The sequence below is a fragment of the Pezoporus flaviventris genome, unplaced genomic scaffold, assembly GCF_033815535.1.
Source record: "Pezoporus flaviventris isolate CSIRO_AGI_PZ_B2104156 unplaced genomic scaffold, CSIRO_AGI_Pfla_v1 ptg000002l, whole genome shotgun sequence".
In the NCBI taxonomy this organism is placed as follows: Eukaryota; Metazoa; Chordata; class Aves; order Psittaciformes; family Psittacidae; genus Pezoporus; species Pezoporus flaviventris.
In genome coordinates this window covers 3,835,647-3,856,602 of record NW_026892550.1, presented here as the reverse complement: position 1 = coordinate 3,856,602, position 20,956 = coordinate 3,835,647, and the positions used below count along the sequence as shown (strand labels likewise).

The window sequence follows — 20,956 nt, the reverse complement described above, 5'->3', positions numbered from 1 at the left end:
AGCTGGTGAAAGACACAAAGTATTAGGGTGGCTGGCAGCAGGAGGTAGTAACTTACTTTATTTCTGTCCCATCTCTCTTATTTAAACTGCCACTTTGTTTTCAAGTTGTGGATATATTATGGTGTAAATTCGTGTAGTTCTCCCCACATAGCATCATCGATAATGCTAATCTGCACAATGCACAGCGCAGCTTCTCTCCTGGGCACACAGCGTTCTCAACCAAATTCATTTTCATGCCTTTTAATTGAATAATATGAGAATTCTTTAGACCTTTATTTGAAAAGCCTCACAGGGAGGAGGAAGCCGAAGTAACAAAAATAAATAAAACATAGATCTGCAGTGTTTTGGCAACTAAAGGGAAAAGTGTTTGAAAATCCAAAACCATTGATTTTTCTGAAAAATTCATATAGGGTTTTATTTGTGTTGGGAGTTGCAAGCTGAATACCACAGAATATGACTTTGTTTAAATGTGCTGTAGTTTCTGTCTCATGCAATTTCACAGTGAAATCAAAAGGCATAAAATGATCTGTCACTTTCATATGCACAGTGGTATCTTTTGATCATGTTACTGCACAATATCTGAAACAACGCTTCTATTAAAAGACACTGCTTACAAGAAACAAGGTTATTAAGTGCTGTGAAATAGCATTTTATGTTAGAAGCATCAGATTTTGTGGTATTTTTCAATGGAAAGGGAAGACAACTGTTACAGGTTAAACCAGCTGAATAGCCTTTGTTGTAATGGATGCTTCTTTTGAGTAAAAAAAAATAATGCCACAACGATTTTATTTCATTTATTTTTATTTCATCATTCTTGTTTTTAACTTTCCCTAGATGAGACAAGGGGCTTTCCTGGTCAACACAGCTCGAGGTGGGTTAGTAGACGAAAAAGCACTTGCACAGGCCCTGAAGGAAGGAAGGATACGAGGGGCAGCCTTAGATGTACATGAGTCAGAACCATTCAGGTGCTTTTCCTTTTCTTTTCTTTTTATTTTGTTCACTTTCTTATTTTTAAGTCTTAGTGCATGATACAATCAACAGCAACAAGTAAACTGAGTTTTCCCTTCATTTGATAGCTAAATACTCCTTAGTAAAGCAACATGAATCTGTGCAGCACTGGACATGCAAATGTAGATGGAGCTTTTGTATGTGATCAGAAGTGAAAAAAGTGACATCCAAGATTTAATTCCTTTCCTTAAAAATAAATAAATGAAAATCCAGTGGGTTTATTTAGCAGAAATAGCAGGAACTTGGGCTCAGATCCTCGCCGTGACTTTGTGTTATGCCTCTGAGGGGAGTCCTCTTTTGTCATTGATAGAGCTCTGGAGGCAGCTAACACTGATGTCTGAACACTCTTTCAGAGGCAGAGTTGAGATGTGATGTGAGAAATAACTACTTTATGACACCTTTCTGGAGGAAAAGACATGCTTTTGTCCAGATTCCCTCTGCAGGAAAGCCGTACATGGCAAAAAAAAAGTTAAGAGAAAGATGTTCAGATTGCAGGTTTTGTTTTGGTTTACCTTTTATCAGGGGAGCTGTAACTCTGCTGTCATTAGCAGAGCTGGTAGCAGAACCCTTAGTTTTTGGATGACACTAAGAAGTCCAGCATTTTAGGCAGAAATATACCACCCTCCAAAGTGGTGTTGGTCTTACAGTATCAGCAACAGAAATGTGCCTGTTTGATATGTCCTTGAGTCTTGAAACTGACTTGTGAGTTATGAGACTGCTGTAGCTTGGTGCTTGCATGTGACAAGCCTTTTGTAGTTGTTCAATCTGGGCAGAGAGAAATGTTAATTTTAACTGGAACAATCCACAGAAGTTTTTTGAAGAGGAACAGATTCAGGACTTGAGGGCAGGTTATGAGGAATGGAGAGAGGACAGTCCCTTCTATTAGGGCAACAAGCTTTAAAAAAACAGAATAGCATCCTTTTAGGTAGAATTTTGATATCTACTGAGACACAGTGCCGCATCACAAATATTTAATTTTATTTATGCATACCCTGCCTTCATTTACTTCAGAATGTAGTCATTACAATGCAGTAGTACTGTGCAAAGCCATAGTCTAACAGCTCAAGGGACTTTCAGCCGCATACATTCTTACCAGTTCAGATCTCTGATCCGCACAAGCAGAACATTGCAGCTATAGGAAGCCCCATTTACTGCATGGAGATGCCATCTGCAGAGATTCAGTTGCAGGATTACAGCCACAATTTCCTTTGGCTTCAGTGCTGCATGTCTATCTGATCGCAGCATGCAACTCTGTATTCAAGAGTTTTGCCAGATACTCTGATGTTTATTGAGCTACAGATGAAATCTATCATTTTATGAATCATGACCAACTCTGGAAGCACGCTTTTGTCTTAAAATATTTGTTCTTCTGTTGTTACAGTTGACTGTAAAGATTATTAAAACTGGAAATAAACAGGAGGAGCAAGTTTCCATTATTTTCAGTTTCTTTACTGTGTATCTGTAATGGCACTTTTACACAGATTCATTGCTTTCCCTGAAAACTAATCTGTAAAGTGAATTTCCTTCTTTTTCTGTGGAGCTTCTATAAAGGAACAGGAAAGAAAAAATAGTTGAAAGTAACTATCCAAGTGGATCTTAGGAGAACAGAGCAACTGTGATGAAATGGACAAATGGAGTGGCATCCTGAATTGATTTCGGGTCTTGCTTTATGCATATTTCTGTATCAGAACTGGAGTGGCAGTGGCTGTAGATAGCAGTAAGTGCATTGGACAGAAGCTAATGTTGCTGCTATACTTAGGTTGTACCCTTTGAGTCTATGAGAGGTGATTGTTCCTTATTTATAACATGAATAGTGTATTAAATTAACTAACTTAAAACCAAACCCAACAAAGAATAGAAATGCAGTTCTTTTCTGTTGTAGAAATTAATCTCTGTATGTACAAATCTGTCTGGATCCTTCCTCTTATCCCCCCAATTTTTTTTTTTGTCATTTGATCTTGTTTTAAATCTTCATTTAGCTTTAGTCAGGGCCCCTTGAAGGATGCACCAAACCTGATCTGTACGCCACATGCAGCCTGGTATAGTGAACAAGCCTCAATTGAGATGCGGGAGGAAGCAGCACGGGAGATCCGAAGGGCGATCACAGGTACTAACTCACCTTATTGGCTCTTTCGGTGTGTGTTTATTTTTAACAAACTTCCTCATTCCTGAAGGGTACTGAAATGAACCAGCCTTAGGGATTTTTTTACCACTTACAGTGTTTGGAATGTAAAAATGAGCAGGTATACCAAGTCTGTTCTCAGAACTGGAACAGATTATTTTGGAGGTTCATTGCAGTTGCAAAGAGAAGGCAGGCACTGTAAAACAAGTACTTTTTCCATGTAACAGAAATGTACTTATACGTGAAAAATTCACTTTTGGGGTTGTTTCTTGTTATGTAAATATTAGCTATTGATGGGTTTGACCACAAGTCATCCAGGTATTTGCTGGTATATTTCATAGGTTTTCCTATATGCCCTCTTAGACTTGTCATGAACAGTTCTGTTTCCTTTATTCTTTCTTTTTGGCTTTTTTGTATTTTCTAAAGTTCATTCAAATTTGCTTTGGAGGACAGTCTGGAATGTCAGTGTTTTTAAGGCTGTAATGTTCAGAGATAAAGCATCTAGAGCTTCATGCTGTTTCCACTAATGCTTATATCTCGACAACATGTTCTCTATGCCAAAGAAAAGTTTTCAGTGTTTCGTTGGGAGGGTACTCTGGTTTAGATGTTCTTCTCTTTAAAGCATTGCTAAAGACGTCTGGCATTTTAAAGGGCAGAGTCCCTTTGTTATATAACTACCATGTAATTGTAAACTGTTCACATAAGAGAAAACAGTTATGTCTTGAATATGCACTGCTAATAAATAAAATGAGAAGAGTGAGCCATTTGGCATTGGTTTGAATCCCTTGTAGCCTAAAATAAAAGGAAGGATTTTCATACTGGAAAATGAGTCATTAAGCACTAATGTTCTCTCTTTAGTAGGACTTTGCTGTTTCCCTCTTGGCAATATACACTGAATGCTCTGCAGACATGAAGGGCCATCTGTGTCACCTTGAGAGTAGTTTGGTGCCAACACATTGCTCTGCTATACAAAAAGCACTAACAGTAGCCTTTCCTTGTGCCTAAAGAGGCTGGGCAGTTTTGTTTTATATATAGCCTGTGCAGAAAGAAGACTTTTCCAACCCTAACCATTCTATGATTCCCCTCTGGATGGTAATTAAAGGCACCTCTTAAGCTCCAGATCTGAATAGCCCTTTACAGGACTATTTGTCTCTGGTTTAGAGGTAACCTAAAGAGCCCAACCATCCCTTTGCTTGAGCTGGTCCTTGCGCTTATACTTCAGAAGTGCTCTAGTCATGCATTTATTAAATTGTTGTGTAACTATCACCAGTGCCCCATTAGCTCTGGGAAAGATTGCACAGACCAGCAAACGATACATACTTGGGTGATGATTGATGTGCAAACAAGCATTAATAGGCTACAATCTGAAAACTGAATAAGAGTCAGCTATATGGAGCTAGTTTTATGTGAAGTACTGCGCAATAGCCCAAACATATGTGCCTAGGAAGGCAGTCGTATTTTCCTTAAGCGTGTGATTGTGCTATCAGCAATCTATATCACTGATTTGTATTGAAGCTGTCAGCACTTCAGTGTTTGCACGTGGTTTGTAATAAGATCAAACTGAGACCAGCATTAGGGAGGCGAGAATTACACTGAATTACGGTGAAACAAATGTAGGAAAGATACAGGAAGTATGGGATGAAGCTGGACATGTGAAAACCATAGGGAGGACAGAAGAGAGAGAGCGTAGAGGGAGAAACTAATTGAAAAAAGGTGTATAGTGAAGGAAAGCAGGCTATGGCTATCATCTGATGATACAGATATTAAGTGTTATATTACGATATTCTGCTGTTACCAAAAAGTCAGTTATATTCTGATGTATAAAATAAAAATAATAAGCAGAGATTGAATATCTTTAAATACATTTTTGAGCATGAAAACATTCAAAGTATTAAATAAGGAGAACCACTGAAAACAGTAATGGAAGAAATGGGAAAACAAGCATGGCGAGGAAAGACTGTTATTAGGAGGAGACTAGTAGGACGTGCCTACAGAAGTAAGCAAAATGAAGAATAGGAGGGGCACGGTGGAAGATGTGAATGGAGTTTAAAAATACTTGGGTAAACAGCAGCAAAAGAAAGGTAGTATTTAAATTTATGGATGATTTTGGCAGAAGTTTAGCTGGATGTGTATTGCAGCTACATTTAGAAGAAGATTTCTAATCAGGATAACGGTAGGAATTCACCTATAATGAAGCATGTACCTCATCTTGCCTGATACTGAGCTAAGAAGCCTGTGCATAGAAGTGGGAAGCTTCAGGGCATAAGCATAAGTCATGGAGTAACAAGTATTTGATGGTATCCACTAGACAAAAAGCAATTTTGTGAAGAGGCTTTTTTAGAGCCCCATTATGGCCAGGCTGATGGATAGAAAGAGCAGGCAAAGAGTAGCAAAGTTCTCCATCAAATTTCCAGTAAGAAGTTGAAGACAAAAAGCCTGAATTCCTTAAGGATGGGGCATGGTTAGTTTTTGAAAGCATTTCTGGAGTACTGTTGCCAACAGAAGCAGAGGTGGAGCTTATTTCTACATCTGTGCAGTGAGATTAAACTTTAAAAGGCACTTTAAAACAGATGTCAGAAGAAACACAACCCTCTGTTCATCTCCCATTGAAATAGGTGGAAATACTCCTGTTGCCGTGAAGAAAATGTGTGTCATATCTACTCAGGTTTTTCAGGGCTGGGGATAGCTCTACAAAGGCTTGTTCAGTATGTGCTGAATCAGGACGACAGATTTTCCAGTGTCTTAACACTTCATTTATACTTCAGAGGTTAAGCAGAAGTGTTGAAGAAACAGAGAATTGTCTAGCATAGTTTTGGTTTTTTGCTGGAATGAAATAGATGGTTGAGGATTAAAACACTGTAGTAAATAAATGTGAAGAGCAATTGACATGAAGAAGGGAAGTATCAGGGAGTACAGGAAAAAAGTCAGTCATATTAGGTTTAAGGCAAAATTCCATTCAGTATCCTGCATTCTTCAATCATAGAATCTCAGAATCATAGAATCGTTAGGGTTGGAAAGGACCTTAACTTCATCCAGTCCCAACCCCCTGCCATGGGCAGGCACACGTTGCCCTAGACCATGTCACCCAAGGCTCTGTCCAACCTGGCCTTGAACACTGGCAGAGAGGGGGCATTTACCATGTCTTTGGGCAGCTTGTTCAGTGCCTCAGTATGTGTTTCTTATCACTGTTACATACTGAGTGAAAAGGAGTAAAGTGAAGTTAAAGACAGAGCAGGAAGGTACATTACTAAATTTTAATGGCTGTCATGCTCTATATTCAAGTTTTATCTTTGAAAACATGAATCTTTGATTATGGTTTTACTGAGACCCTGTATACAAAAAGAAAAGGAGAAATAAAAATCACACAGAGCATTTTAACCATTATTAACTAAGTCCCAGACAAAGGGGACCAGTGAGGATCAAAAATAAGCTCTTAGTGCAATTTTATGTGTTGATTTAAATATGTAAATACTTATGAATATTTTAACATAGACACATTCAGAGCATAAGGCATACAATTTTATGTTTTTTTATTTCCTCTCCCTCGCTTCATCCTAGGTCGTATTCCCGACAGTCTGAAAAACTGTGTTAACAAAGATCACTTGACTGCAGCTACACATTGGGCCAGCATGGATCCCGGAGTTGTTCATCCAGAGCTTAATGGTGCTGCATACAGGTAAGCAGGCTGCAGGTGTAAAAGAAAGAACCTCCTTAATTCAGAGGTAGGTTTTGAAGAATAAATAAAAGACCTTCCTGTTAATAAAGGAAATGGTTTTGGATTAGGCTCCAGCTGTATTGTTTTCGTAACTGTTGCATTCAGGAGAATTGATCTCATTTTGCTGGTTGAAGTCAGGCAGTGCACAACTACGTTTCCTTTTCTCATCTTTATTTTGTGTGGTTAGTAATAGCTGAAAAATACACAGTTTTTTGTATATTCACTTAAAACTGTTCCGGTCATTTCCAGTGAGTGCAGTGGAAGTTTATGTTCCTTTTGCTGAAGGTAGTGATGCAGCAGGAGGTTACAAAAAGGCTTTCAATAATAAACTATTGTTACGTGGTTTTGTTGGCTCCAGACACAAGAGAGAACAACTAACTCATTAGTGAATAAAGTGCATTAGCCTGTGCTGATTATGAAAAGATGCTTAAAACAGTGCTTTCTAAGTTACATGTTTAATTTTTAAGCAAAAGCATTTCAGGGGCTCGATCTGTGTATTCTCAATCAACTGTGAAAGCAGCTCTTAATAATTAATAGAAAAGGGCAATATTTTACATCTAATATGTGTGGTCCTTAGTTACTTTGTTTGCTTGAGTCTTTCCTGACCTTTTATCCCTAGCAGCTGTTCCAGCAGCAGATTTTTTCTAGTAGCCAGCTTCATGCAGTTTTTATTTATGAAAAATGTCTGCAATTTTTATCTTTCACTATGGTATTTACTCATAAGTAGGATGAAAGTAGCTGAAAAAGCTACAAACAGCTGCTTCCTTCAGTGCCCTGAGGGAAGGGACAGTGCAGTCCTTTGATGATTTTTTTTATGCCTCTTTGTCCTAATCTCTCCACTGTCCTTCTTCATACATCTCTCTTTGTCCTTCTTTAGGAGAGCTACTGCATACCTTCAGTAGATACAGGAGGGGGGTTTTGTGTTACCCCGTTTGGGAACCCAGCAGTGCACTGCTGAGAAGTGAAGCAAAGCTCTTGTGTCCCAGTCTCATCTGTCTGACAGTCTCATCTGAAAGCGATGGAGAGATGATGGGGGGGAGCATCATCACCCCCTGCCATAATCTCCTTATGAGTAGCCAGAAGTGCACCAAAGGGAAGGAATAACTGATTTGGCCAACATGTGTGTATTTCACATCACGGCAGGATGTTTACTTCTGGAAAAAGTGCCAGTAGCCCTAAATACCTGAAGAAGGATGTTCTTACTTACTTAAATGAAAGCTACAGGCACATGTGTTCTTCTCCACACAGCGTGTGGCTTTGTTGACTTCAGTTTGGAGTACATAGGTATAGCTGAATGCAGTTGAGATTTAAAGGCAGGTATTGCTGAACTGGGGGTAGTAACTCCAACCCTGTCGTGGCAGTTGTTGGCAGGGCTGCATGCCCAAATAAAAGGCAGTTGTTTGTTCTCATTTGGGGGGGGGGGGGGGGGTATAAGTCCAGCAGAAGCAAGCTTCACAGCTAGAAATTGATTTTAACTTGGGAATGGTTAATGATTTGCATGGTAAAGACCATATGTATTTAATTTAAGCAGGATAAACGTAGAGTGGAACGCCTTTTTTTTAGGCATTGTTTCGGTCAGTTTTTTCAATAGAGAAAATCATAAATTCTGACTTCATAGTTGTTTTAAATGCAAAGTAAAACTATTTTTTTTGGCATTTGTCCAGAGTAGTCATACAACAAATAATAAAAGCTGGTTTTTGGAGGGGTGATAGAACAGTGTTTAAGTATGGGTGAAGGCATTTATTTTTTCATGTAGTATAAAATATGCAGAACTTGAAGCTTAGGCTATGAAGAAACTGGCTTCTGTAGCAATTGCTGATGGTTAATTCCTGCCTGGATTAAGTACGGAATTTGAGTTGATGGTTCAAAACATATTTTTTTATCCCTTGTTTGCAGTCTCAGATTATGTTCATCTTACTGAGCTCTGGAGTCTCTCACAGGCAGTATGGTGTTTCAGATGTGGTAATAACTGTATCATAGTCATGTAATTGCATTAGAAGATAAGACCTGGGATAATAATTTATATGGTAAAAAATGCAAATAGCTCTTTCGGTGAACTTAAACTGATGAGGGTATTTTATTCTAGGTGTATCATTCACTTGTATTTTGATGTAGGACAGAACACTTAAATTATCAGATATTATCACAAGCGAAGAACATGGAGCATTCATCAGCAGAATATAATCTGGATCATCTGAATATCATTGTATTCTGTGGAAAACAAAAGCATTTACTGTGTGAAATGCAAGACACCCTATCAACACAAAAGGTCAGGCGAATGGGACCTGTCCCATGAGTAAACATTAATGATATTCCTGAGAAGGAGCTATTTGTAGTAGTCTCAGTGAAGCAGCGTAATACACCCTGGCTTTGTGTTCTTACTGTGTATTTGTTACTGAGCTGCCTGGTAAATAACCCCATGCTATTTCCTGCATCACAGAGCATGCAGGTTACAGGCAAAGTGAAATTTGACAGCCAGCAAACAGTGATTGTGCAGTTTATAGACACGTTGACGTATCTTTCTGCCTTCTAACAGGTAGAAGATGAGAATATTAGGTACTGAAGAGGTGCTTGGATGAGAATAGTCAGATGTTGGTAATTTGGGAGTTATTTCATGTAGTGTGTTTCACTGATGATTTTCAGTCTGTAACGTAAGATACAGCACGCACTTCAAGCTGGTTTGGGACAGACTCAGTTTCTTGCATAGAGCTTAATGTAGTTCATGGTGCTTCTGTAGTTTAAACAAATACAGGAGATTAACATAGAAACTAGTTACCTTTTAGGTGTAATTAAGAGGGCTACTGCATTTTTCTTCCTATAAACCATTAAGAAGAATATGTGGGGGAAGGCAAAGTGTGAAATAGTAGTGGAGGAGGTGAAACTGATCTCTCACTTCTGCTTTCACAAAAATTTAATGCAGTGGATATTTTACCTGGGAAACATTTCAACTTGCTGCTGCCAGAGGAGGAAGATTGGGAGCAACTTTATGAAGTGCTGGAGGGAATCTATTTGCTGGTTAAGAATAGAAAAGCAATAAATAGCAGCTTAAAGAAAGGCTCTGTAGGATAGAAATGCCCACGTGTAGAGGCTGCTGAGTTTATACTTCTTCCTTTCAGAGATAGGATTTAAACAAAACTGATGATTAAATTAAAAAGGGACAAAAATTATGAAATGAGAATGGCAAATAGGATTAAGAGTTGTCAAGCAAAATACAGTGTCTGCAGGGGGTATGTTATCTGTAATTTGGCTGCTGCCACTGTGTAGCTTTAGGACAAGGAAAATGATTGTAGGGCTTTTCAGTGTTACTGAAGGTCTGTAGGAAGCCTGTGTCTGAAGAGAGATGCTGGCAAATAGAATCAAAATTATTATAACTTGGTGTGCAAGGGGAATAGTTTTATATACAGAAGGAATATTTGGAGTCAAAGGAGAATTACAGATGCGTAATTTGAACTGGTTAATGTGCTTACAAGGTAACTGTTAATGCTCCTGATTCAGCACTGTCCATTTTCATGAGGGAAGGTTCCGACTTCTTTCTGAAGAAAAGGCAGTTGCAAAACTTGCTCTCTCCTTGATTCCTCCGAGCTCCAGTGTGCTGATGCTCAGGAGTATGTTGTTAGAAAGCAGAGATTCTGTATTGGAAACAGTTGCTGTGTTGGGCTTTTACATGGAGGTTTTTTCCATGTTGTGTTGCTTTTTTTTGCAGAGTACCTGGACTTACAGATAAGCTGTTTCAAACTTAAATATGGATAAATAACACCCAGTCTAAAAGTTTTCCTAGGAATTGAGGCAAATTTGATTAATAAGATTCAAATTGAGATACTGAAACAAGCAACTAATTCCATTAGCAACCGCAAATTAATTCTGAGGAACCTCTCTGGAGGAGGAATTAGCATAGGAAGCCCTGTGAACTTGTATACACTTGGAAACAAAGTTATCTGGCCTACAGGTGGTGATATCACATACTGGTTATCCATCCCAGGATACAGTGAGTGTTATAATCTGTAGGAGTCTCTCCCAGGTTGTCCAGGCTAGTGTCTGATGTCTTCTTCATCCCTGTGCAGTGGTGGATAGCCATGATGTTTCTGTGGTGGAAACAAAAAAGAGCAAGTAAATGCGCTTTCATCTCGCTTTCTTTCTCCTCTGAGTTTTGCGTAAGTTCTGTTTTTCTGTCAGTTGGAGGGAACTTGGGATGAGCAGCACAAACATCCATTACTTTAGAAAAGATGCTGCTGAAATGGAGTGAAATTCCCTGGCGCATTCAGTGTTCAACTCTGATGAGGTGAAAATCCACAGCAGAGTAATGTGGTGTTTAAAAAAGCTCCCATTTAGTCCTCTGTAAATCCTAGGGTAGCAGATGCCACAGTTGAGTAAGTGGTAGGTTTGTGTATTTAGGCTTTTAAATGGATAACACTCATTAGGATGCTTGGATGAGCACAATATAGCAGGAGAGAACAAGAGATGAGTGTGTGGCTTTATGATAGGGAAGGGGAGGCAAAGGGCCAGTATTGAGTGGCCAGCATGAGGTAACTCGCAAACAGGTATTGAAGTACTTAACTGAAGAGAAAACATATTCTTATTAAAAGTGTTCATGGGTAGTTGTTGTTATAAACATCAGTGTTAAATACCAGAGTTCATCAATTACATTTGAACTTCAGGATTGAAACAGTAGATTTGCAAAGTTTATTTTAGCCTAGTAATATCAGAGCCATCATAAAATCGAGTTGAATCAGAGGGTGGGTTTTATTCTTGAATTCATTACTAAGGCCTCAGTGTTCTTCCAGATATAAGTAAGAAATCTTTAAAACCATCCGTAGTTTTTGTGTTGGCATCTCTCTCTTACTTGCAGTCTACTTAAAGCACTTGTCCTTTGTATAACTAGAACTGATTCTCTTTCAGACAAGTACAGTGGCAAGTCTGATGCTGAGTAACTTTTGTTACTCGGATGCAGTAGGCTTTAATTGTGTGGGTATCATTGCTCTTTTGGGGAGCCATCAGAGTGCTACGGCTGCAAGATTGGTTTAAAGAAATAAGATTTTCAAACCACAGCAATGGAATTGTATAATTCTACAAGAGAATGGACCTACAGGTCAACTTGAAGAGGAGTTATGGAGAACAGATAGGTATTGCATTTACCCAGCCTGAATTATTTCCTGTTGCGATATGTTTTGAGTGGAGCCGTACTTCCAGGTTGTTTCTTTTGTTATGTTGTCACTCGTGCTGTTAAGTTTGAAGTCTAAAGATAGACTCTAGGAAACCTTTATTTCTCGTTCGGATAAGATACAGCATCTTTCGCTTTACTCATCAGCATCTGTGTATGCTGTCTCATCTGGAGCTTAACCAGCTATCTTTCTCACTGGTCTGAAAACAAAAGAAGCATCTCTATAGCTCTAGAAGGAGGCAAGGTGGGCTTTCCAGTCAGTTATCTCTTGGGTTTCATGTATGTTCTCATCTTCTTCTTTCAGCAGGTATCCCCCAGGTGTTGTAAGCGTGGCTTCAACTGGCATACCTGCAGCAGTAGAAGGAATAGTCCCCAACCCTATGTCTTTATCACACGGCCTCCCTGCTGTAGCCCACCCGCCCCATGCTCCTTCCCCCGGCCAAACTGTCAAACCAGAAGCTGATAGAGACCACCCAAGCGACCAATTGTAGCCTACGAAAACAGCATTCCCAACATCAGAGGTTTCAACTTCAGCGTGTGGAAAACAAACAAAAACAAAACCCTGGATTTTGATTAAAGGCAAAACCATGAACTTACAGGAGGAGACGATTATTGGTTTAGAAACTGGTCCAATATACAGTATAAAAGGAAAAGGTGGGAGACAAAAAAGAAGATTTGGAAACATTTTTTCCTCCGTATAAATTGTAGTTTGTCCCTGTCCAGTGGACTGATTCACTGTTTCTGTGTCCTATGGGTTCTTTGTTAAGCAAGAGAAGTTAGTAGTTAATTATACCATGAATGTACTTGTCTGTGTACAGTTTTTAGAACATTAAAAAGGGTTTGTTTGCTTAGCTGTCAACAAGGAAAAACATAAGGGAGGCATTCAGCAAACTAATTTTGAGATTAAAAATCCTTTCTTTTATATTTTCAAACATGCCCCAAAATGAGGCAGTCGGCAAACTTCTCAGGACAATGAATTTTTCCCATTTTTCTTTCTACGCCACACAGTGCATTGTTTTTTCTACCTGCTTGTCTTATTTTTTAGGATGATTTAGTAAACAAAAAGAAAACAGTTTTCTCCTCATTTTGGCATGAATTCCCTTATTTCCAAATGAAGAAAACCTTGCAAAAGAGATTTTGAGGAAAACAAAAGGTTTTGTATAAACGAGCATTGTGCTTTTTGTCACCAGTTAAGGTATATATTATTGGTGGGATGCGAAAAAGGCACTAGACTACTGAAAAGTAGCAGCATTTCATTGCCTACATTGATTCCTTCCTGGTAATGTGGTAGGCTAGCAATATTTTTTGGTTAAAATCATGTTTGTGACTGTAACCATTTGTATGAATTATTTTAAAGAAATAAAAAACCCAGACAAATATCATATGTGTAAAAATTTTTATTTCTAGTAACTGTTTTATTCAACTTTTATTAGGTTTCTTAGCTGTAATTTTTAAACCGATGCTGTCAAGTATTTCATTTCTAGCTTTACTTTGCTCTCTGTTGTTTGTAATAACTGTCTTGGAAGCTTGAAAAAAATAAAAGCAAAAAAAATAATTCTTTCCATACCATTTTTCCCTTTACATTTCGTAAATGTTGATCTTTTTTCCTGTGTTTCTAATGGAGTTTGAAATTAAGATGGATTTTGATTTGTTACACCGGCATCATCAGCTGCAATATGGTAACAGCGTTTATGCCACCACTGTGGGCAGAGCAGAGGAGGTACAACAGCAACACAACGATAATAATAATAATAATAAATGTCTTTTGCCGAAGTCCAACATGAGAAGTGTCCATTGTTTTATTTGCTTTGGTGATGATGGAAGCGTGCAGCAGGACGTAATCGTGTAATTGCTATATTTGAAGGAGTTTGTTTCTTTGAGCACAGGCAGAAGTTAGATGTTAGCTGGATGCTGGTTCCTGTGCTCCTTCATCCCTACACAGCTTAGAAAAGCGAGACAAAAGCTTAGCTGCTGCAGAAAGGAAATCCAGGATGGGAGAAAGTGAACCTGGACATAAACCTCCTCAGTGGTCTCTTGTTCATTATTAGTCTGAACTAGTATTAAGGTTAGTGAGCTGTTTTTATGGGATCTATGAAAACTTACTGTCCTGCATTCCCACAAGTCTACAGAGCAGCCTCTGTGTCTGCTAGGAAAATATGAGAAGGCGGCAAATCATGACAGGCTGAAGCTTGTGGGACTGTACCCAAGGAGCACTGTATAAAGTGGGGGTTTGTCTCCATGGAGGAGTGGAAGGTTTTTGCCTGGAACATTTAAAGCCCCAAATGTCGTCCATTACATTTTTATTGTTGGTAAACCCATTCCTGTTCCTTCCATGAAAGAAACCAGAAAACGGCCCTAAAGCTGCAAGTTATCCCAGCAAAGACTCTTCCAACAGCTTTGTAGCCAAAAACTTGCAAAATGCCAAATGTGGTCTGCTGCAGCTGAAGTAGGATTTTGTGTATCGTTGGTAATTCATGTTGTAAGATGCTGCTTTGTCAGGCTGAAGATGCTTCTTCAACGTATGAAACCAAACATGTAACATCTGGCTGCAAGTAATCACTGTCAGTCTCATTTGCAACCAAGAGGGTTTGTTTTTTTCCTTCTCTTGCATCAGTTGGACATGGCTTATGTAAGTAAGCTTTGCTTCCAGTGAATCAATAAATTGATGAACTAGAACTGAAGGCACCAGTATTTATTATTTATGTATGCACATCTCGGGCTCAATTTGAAAGGTTGCTGTCCTTCAACTGCATATTTTTGGGTTGTCATCTGTGCTTGCTCAGGCACAAACTGCACTGATGGTGTGATGGGGCACTGCCACGTGGTGGGACATGCTCAGTATTTTTATGTTTGTGCTTGATATGTATCTTGTGGTCTGGCAAGTAGAGAGTAGTCCTGGTTCCTGCTTCTACTGAAGACTTTCAGGCCATGATAATGACTGATGGGTGCAGGCTTCTGCATTATGGTCTGAAAAGATGCGCAAGTGACTAAATGGAAAAGATTGCCATAATGAACAAAGGCTGTTAATGCCAGTCTAGCCTTCTGTCTTTTACAGCTGCTTTTGTTGGGTAGTGGAAATGTGATCAGATTTCCTCTGTCTGGTAAAGGATGTGCAAAATAAAGTTTAGACAAGAAGATGCAGTTAGTGGGTGAATACAAAGTGGGGAATGTGATGGCAGCAGAGGGCCATGAATGGCATGAGGCAGTGTAGAAAGGTGAAAGGAGATAACCGAAAGTAGGAGGTAACTGAAAGGAGGTAACCAAAGTACCTGCATCAAACAGTCAGGGGTTTGGGAGATAGTAGTGTTTGAATTAATGATCTTGGCCAAGAAGGAGGTGCAAGAGACTCTGGAGCACAAGGATCAAAATAGGGGCTGTTGGAAGCAGAAAGAGAACAGTTGTGCAAATGCAGTCAGGTAGTTGCAAGTCAAAACAACTTTCCAGGAAAAGCCATGTTTTCTCATGGTAGGACTGATGGGTTGCCACTGTGGGGCAGCTCTGGATAAGAGCAGTGTGATGGCAGATGCATCTGGCATTGTTTTTGGTAGGGATGGAAACGGATCGGAGATGTTACACAAGACCTGGAGCATTTGGTGTGTAGTTTTGGTCATGCATTTCCAAAAGGGCAAGCTCGGCTGAAGTCCTAGCAAAGACCAACGTAAAACTACTGGAGGTGTGGAGTGCTTATGGTGTGAGAGGAGATTGGAGTAACTTGGCTTTTTCTGCTTCAAGTGAAGGCTGAAGGTGTCCCTGCTTGTGGCAGGGAGGTTGGAACTTGATGCTCTTTAAGGTCCTTTCTAATGCAAAGCATTCTGTGATTTGACTGTAAATAGTAAAATGCTGAGGAGGAAGGAGAAATGTTAAATGCTGCTGTATGAGAACAAATGAGCATAAATGGGGATTAGTCCCAGGGAGCTCCTGGGACAGATTTCCAGTTGGCAGTTACTGGGAATCAGTCCTGAAGTCCCTGCAGCTTGGGTTGGATGTTTTGGTTTTGTGTTTGGGGTTTTGTTGTTGGGGGGTTTCTATAACTTTGTTTTTGCAATCTAAAATGTGAGAACATTGTTTAAAGGTCATACACAGTTGCTACCAAACCAACAACTAGAGGCCTTTTTCCATTCAGGATTAAAAGCTTCAGCTTTTTCCTTTAGAATGTTTATTTGAGAAAATGCCTTGTTATTTTCTTGCCCAGCCTTCCACCTCAAATCATTAAGGCTGCCTTTTCCAAATGACTGTAACTGCTGTTACCAGCTTACTCCTTGCCTCAGACTGAGGGTTTTCTTCTCTTGTTTAATCTCAGCGGATGCTTCGGTAGCGTCAGTTGTTCTGCTTGAAGGAAAAGGCTGCACCACCAGTATTTCCTTTATTCAGTTCACTCCAACCTTTCTGCCTTGGGTAAATTGGGAGGGGGAAAAAAAGGGTGGGGGAGGAAAAAAAGTCATTAGTTTTAAGTGCAAAGAGTAATATTAGATCATTCTGTCTGACCTCTTAGTAAAGCCATTAGATGTGATATGCTTCTTCATTAAACCCGATGCCATGTTTTAAGTTAAATCTTTCATAGAGATTTCTAGTCTTTATATTATAAAAGGTCAAGTGATGGGGGTTTTGCTATTCCTTTGATAGTTTGTTTAAATGAAGGATAACTGACACTACAGTTTTTAAACTGCTTTATTTAATTTGGCTTTCCGTGTCTCTGAATTCCAGTTACTGTTGCATGTCAAACATGAGGTCATGTAGGCTGACTTGAATTTAGTGAGCAGGTCACATTCTAGCCAATTTGCTGTTGTACCGAGGTCAGTGACACATCTTCCAGGAAGACCAAACTCTGTTATTCATTTGTTTTCTTTCCCAGTTTCTTCCATTATCCTGTGCATCCTTTCCTTTGTGGCTCTGTATTTTTGTCCTTTCAAATGACATAGTCCGGTATGGTTATCTTCTGCAGATGAAATGACAGGATTTCTGATCTTCTCTGAGACTTTCAGCTGCTGTCTTCTTGCTTCCATTGACTTTCCTTGGTGCGCTGTTTGCCTTTAAAGTCACAAGTTCTTTACTGTGAGGGTGGTGAGGCACTGGAATGGGTTGCCCAAGGAAGCTGTGAATGCTCCATCCCTGGCGGTGTTCAAGGCCAGGTTGGACAGAGCCTTGGGTGACATGGTCTGATGTGAGGTGTCCTTGCCCTTGGCAGGGGGGTTGGGACTGGATGATCTTAAGGTCCTTTCCAACCCAAACCATTCTATGATTCTATAAGTGAAGAACTTGATTAATCCTCTTCTTGGTCTTCACATTGCGTTTGCCTACATAGCCCCTCATTAGTAGCGAAAGCTCCATGTTCAGTAGATGCTCACCACAGTGCCCGCTCTTGTAGCCCAGGTGCTTGCTTTCATCCCACCGTCGGCACTCGCTGTGTGTATGCCTGTTGCAGAAAGGATCCTATGAGGGTCTCATACCTCATATGTTTGTCCCTCAGTACCTGCCTCCTGTCCTTCCTCCTTGTTACTTTCTAAGGCAGAGACCCAGAAAGTTACTTTTAGAATTCTTCCCTTTCTTAGAAGAAATGTCCTTTCATCAGTTCTGCTTTTCAGCTGTGAGTTCTGGCTCAACACAGACCAGTAGTTTTTTAGCTCCCTGGCTGTTTTCCATGCACACCACCTCACTCCTGTCCAGCATTCTACGGTTTACGTCCACTTTTGCCCCCAGTTGTTCTTTTAATGCAGTTCCTCATCTGGAGTTTCCTCCCTACATTTTCTGTACTACAGAGACAATTATGGCTCTTCAGTTCTACTCTCAGGACTTTTTGCCTTTACATTTCGGCTCAGAGCCATAACAGTGTTTTCTTTGAAGGATCACTGTTTGTTTTGGAGGGAGGGGGGTGGGTTGTGACAGTGTCAAGGCTGCCATAAACAGACCAGAGTATGTCCTTGAGATGATTAGAGGCATTTGAGACATTTCCAAGACGATGTAGATCATCCTCTGAGCATGCCAATCCGTTGAAGCCGTTTGTTACTTGCACAGTCCTCAACTACATATCTATCCCCCATCTTTCATGTGCTGCCTAGAAAGGGTAAGTGCTTGCTAGCTGGAAGTGTTGAAGATCTGCTCAATAAAAAGAATCATAAAATCATAGAATGGTTTGGATTGGAAAGGGCCTTAAGATCATCCAGTTCCAACCCCCCTGCCATGGGCAGGGATGCAATAAATGAAGTTAAGGAAGTTTTAAAATCCCCAGAATTTAAATACTTGACTATGTTTTGAGTTGCAAAGATTTGAAGTCATGAAAAGGAGCAAGATTGAAGCTTAATTTGCACAAGAGCGTTTTTTTACATATCAAGGTTGATGTATTAGAAGCAGAGCATGATGTGTCCATGTGACAGGGCTACTGCTGAAAGCAGTATAGTTTGGGAAAATCTGATGGATCTCCTCCTCCCTGGATAAGCCCTGAGAGTTAAGGCAGCAAATCAACATCTAAAAATAAGCCTCCTGAGGAGCTGACAGCTCAGACTTGTGCTTCCAAACGCCTCCAGCCATTTTCAGTATGTCTCACCCAGTGCCATGGATGGAATTCCCAAGCCAGTTGCTCCCAACACAGCTGTTGGCTATACAGCATACCCCACTTCTCAGGAGCTTGGGAAGCAGCAGTGCTTGCTCTTCAACACACCTGGAAGCATCAGACTAAATCCCCTTTAGGTCGCCAGTGCTGTTCAGTAGGATTTCAGTTAAGCCCTCATGTAAAGTTAAGCCCATGCTGTATTTTACTGTTCTTAAACCATAACCGGAAGAGAATCCGCTTTTGGTGCTTTCCAGTAACGTTTTTGCTGTTATCAGCACCAGTCGTTTTCCCATTAAAATGGAGTCAGGGGACTTCCAGCTTCTCTTTGCTGTGGGTTTTTGGTCGTTTTGCTGTTTGCTGGCCCGTGTGTTTTCAAAGGCCTCGCGTATGTGAAATGTGTTTAGCATGTTATGTAGTTACAGTGATTTATCTCTTAAGTCATAGCCCTTTGCAATCAGCTCCAAGGCCACCCGTTTGCGTTCCAAGCAGGAAGTGGGAAGCCTGTCCTTGTGGAAATGGAGGTCTCCAAGAATTCATACTCTGAATGGCTCTTTTTGGTTTTTCCTTTTTCTTTTCCTCCTGCATCCCAGCCACTTTAAGCACCGGATACAGCCCTCATGTTACAAGATAAAAAGTCTCCACTGTGACTCAAAGCTCATTTTTAGAGGTTTTCAGCCTGTGTAAATCCAAAGGATACGGGCACAGTTTTGCATCATGTAACTGGAAGCTGATCCCAGAGATCTAGATCCCGTTTTACAGAAAAATAAGTGTCTTAAGCCTGCTGAAAAAGCCCTATGAAATTGTGACCCCTTGGATTGTGGCACACATCCCACTGGAATTTTCATATGTATCCTGGAGCAAAATGGGCCATTCCAGTGGGTGTCTTTCCTGACAAACACGCTCTGGGATCAAACCTCCCCATTTGGAGAACTCTTCATGTGTTCTGTCCAACATTGCAGGAAGTAGGAGAAGGTTTCTGACGTTGCTGTGATCCCCAAAGCATTTGGGATTACACATTCATCTGTAATTCATTGTCAGTGGAGCTGGTGGTGACTCCCAGTAGTTCATGATGTGTTTGTGAAAGGCAGCTCTGAGTTCAGCTCTAAGCAGACACCAGGGGGTTTCCTTCGCAAGGGCTGTTCACTACCCATTGAATGTGGCTGCTCTTAAATCCAGATGCATCTGTCTGGGCTCTCCCTTCTGCTTGTCTTCAGTGACCTAAGTGAAAGCTTAAGAGGAAGAGCTCATATATATATTCTTTACAGTTAAGTGCCTGAGGGTACAGTAGAATAAACCATGGATTTGAGTGTCTGCTGTAAACTTCTTGTGGCAATGAATCCAGGTACCAAAGTGGCTTCGTTACTTAGGAGATGCACCCTATAGAAATGAAATGCCATCCAGAAGAGGTACCTACATGTACTGCTGCTTATCCCTCTCTTGAGGTACATACAGGCTGCTGAAAATTCATCCCCAGGAGGCACGGGAGGATGAAACTTCTTCAAGCTGTGGTGCTGTTTTGAAAAGCTACTTTAATAATCCAAATCTGATCATTCACCCCCAAAATCTAGTCAGAGAATCACAGAATGACAATGGTTTGGGTTGGAAAGGACCTTAAAGGTCATCCAGTTCCAACCTCCTGCCACAGGACACCTTCCACTAGACCAGGTTGCTCCAAGCCCTGTCCAACTTGGCCTTGCATGCTTAGCATCTATTATTGTGAGGTTTAAAACTCCAGGTGTTGGAAGCATTCTTAAACAGATGCTTCAGCTCAGCTCCATCAGCCTCTGAAGTCTCTTTGTGGAGGCAGATTCCTGGGTAGAAAGGGCAGTGCTTTGTTGTGATTTGTTCATTTCTCTCTGTTATTTTTTGGTGTGCTTATTCCAGGGGTGTGGACTCTCACAAGTGCAGTGTCTGCTCAGCCTTTGGAGGGCAACTTTGCCTGCCATAGCCTTCACCTGCTTGAACATGTTGCGATAGAAACTGGTCTCGCTGTAAGTTAAGTACATGAAACTGAAACAGAAGAATGCAGCGCAGTAATGTGCTTGCCCATCTGACAAGCGAAGCTTGTGGAGCTGCAGAGTGCCGGCTGCTCCGGTACCAACCCCAACCTTTGGCTTTCAGTGAGATGGATGATCTGAGCTTGTTTCATGCCAGTGTCTGCATTGTACAACAGGAATGAAGTCAGATGCTGAACTGAAATCCCTTCTCAGAACTCCCTTACTGCTCACTGTTTCAAGCCAGGCCTGTATCCTGGCTCTGGAGCATCCAAGCTGTGCTATAGGAGCTTTTCTACTGATTTCTCTGCTTCATTTAAGAACTACAGGTGATCGGGTTTGTGGTTCTTATATAGGCTGTATTTTTCTTTAATTTCTGCTATATATTTGTTTTCCTTCAGGACCTGGGCGC

The 20,956-nt window shown here is 40.4% G+C and overlaps 1 protein-coding gene and 1 long non-coding RNA gene across 11 annotated transcripts in view; one reads left to right on the top strand and one right to left on the bottom strand.

Annotated features, from left to right (window-relative positions):
* The window catches only part of CTBP1 (C-terminal binding protein 1), a 249,873-nt gene extending 236,089 nt beyond the window's left edge, over window positions 1-13,784 (top strand). For 9 of the 10 annotated variants that reach the window (XM_061466796.1, XM_061466802.1, XM_061466855.1 and 6 more), the window contains 4 exons: window positions 835-965; window positions 2,988-3,115; window positions 6,689-6,806; window positions 12,308-13,784. In XM_061466796.1, coding sequence (XP_061322780.1) covers window positions 835-965; window positions 2,988-3,115; window positions 6,689-6,806; window positions 12,308-12,494 — 564 coding nt within the window. In that variant the 3' untranslated portion in view covers window positions 12,495-13,784. The remainder of the gene's footprint in view (window positions 1-834; window positions 966-2,987; window positions 3,116-6,688; window positions 6,807-12,307) is intronic. The other variant, XM_061466787.1, reaches the window with a different exon arrangement.
* The window catches only part of LOC133276290 (uncharacterized), a 380,765-nt gene extending 360,528 nt beyond the window's left edge, over window positions 1-20,237 (bottom strand). Inside the window, exon 1 of the long non-coding RNA XR_009745814.1 lies at window positions 20,201-20,237. This is a non-coding gene — a long non-coding RNA (uncharacterized LOC133276290). The remainder of the gene's footprint in view (window positions 1-20,200) is intronic.
* Between the last annotated feature and the right edge of the window lie 719 nt (window positions 20,238-20,956).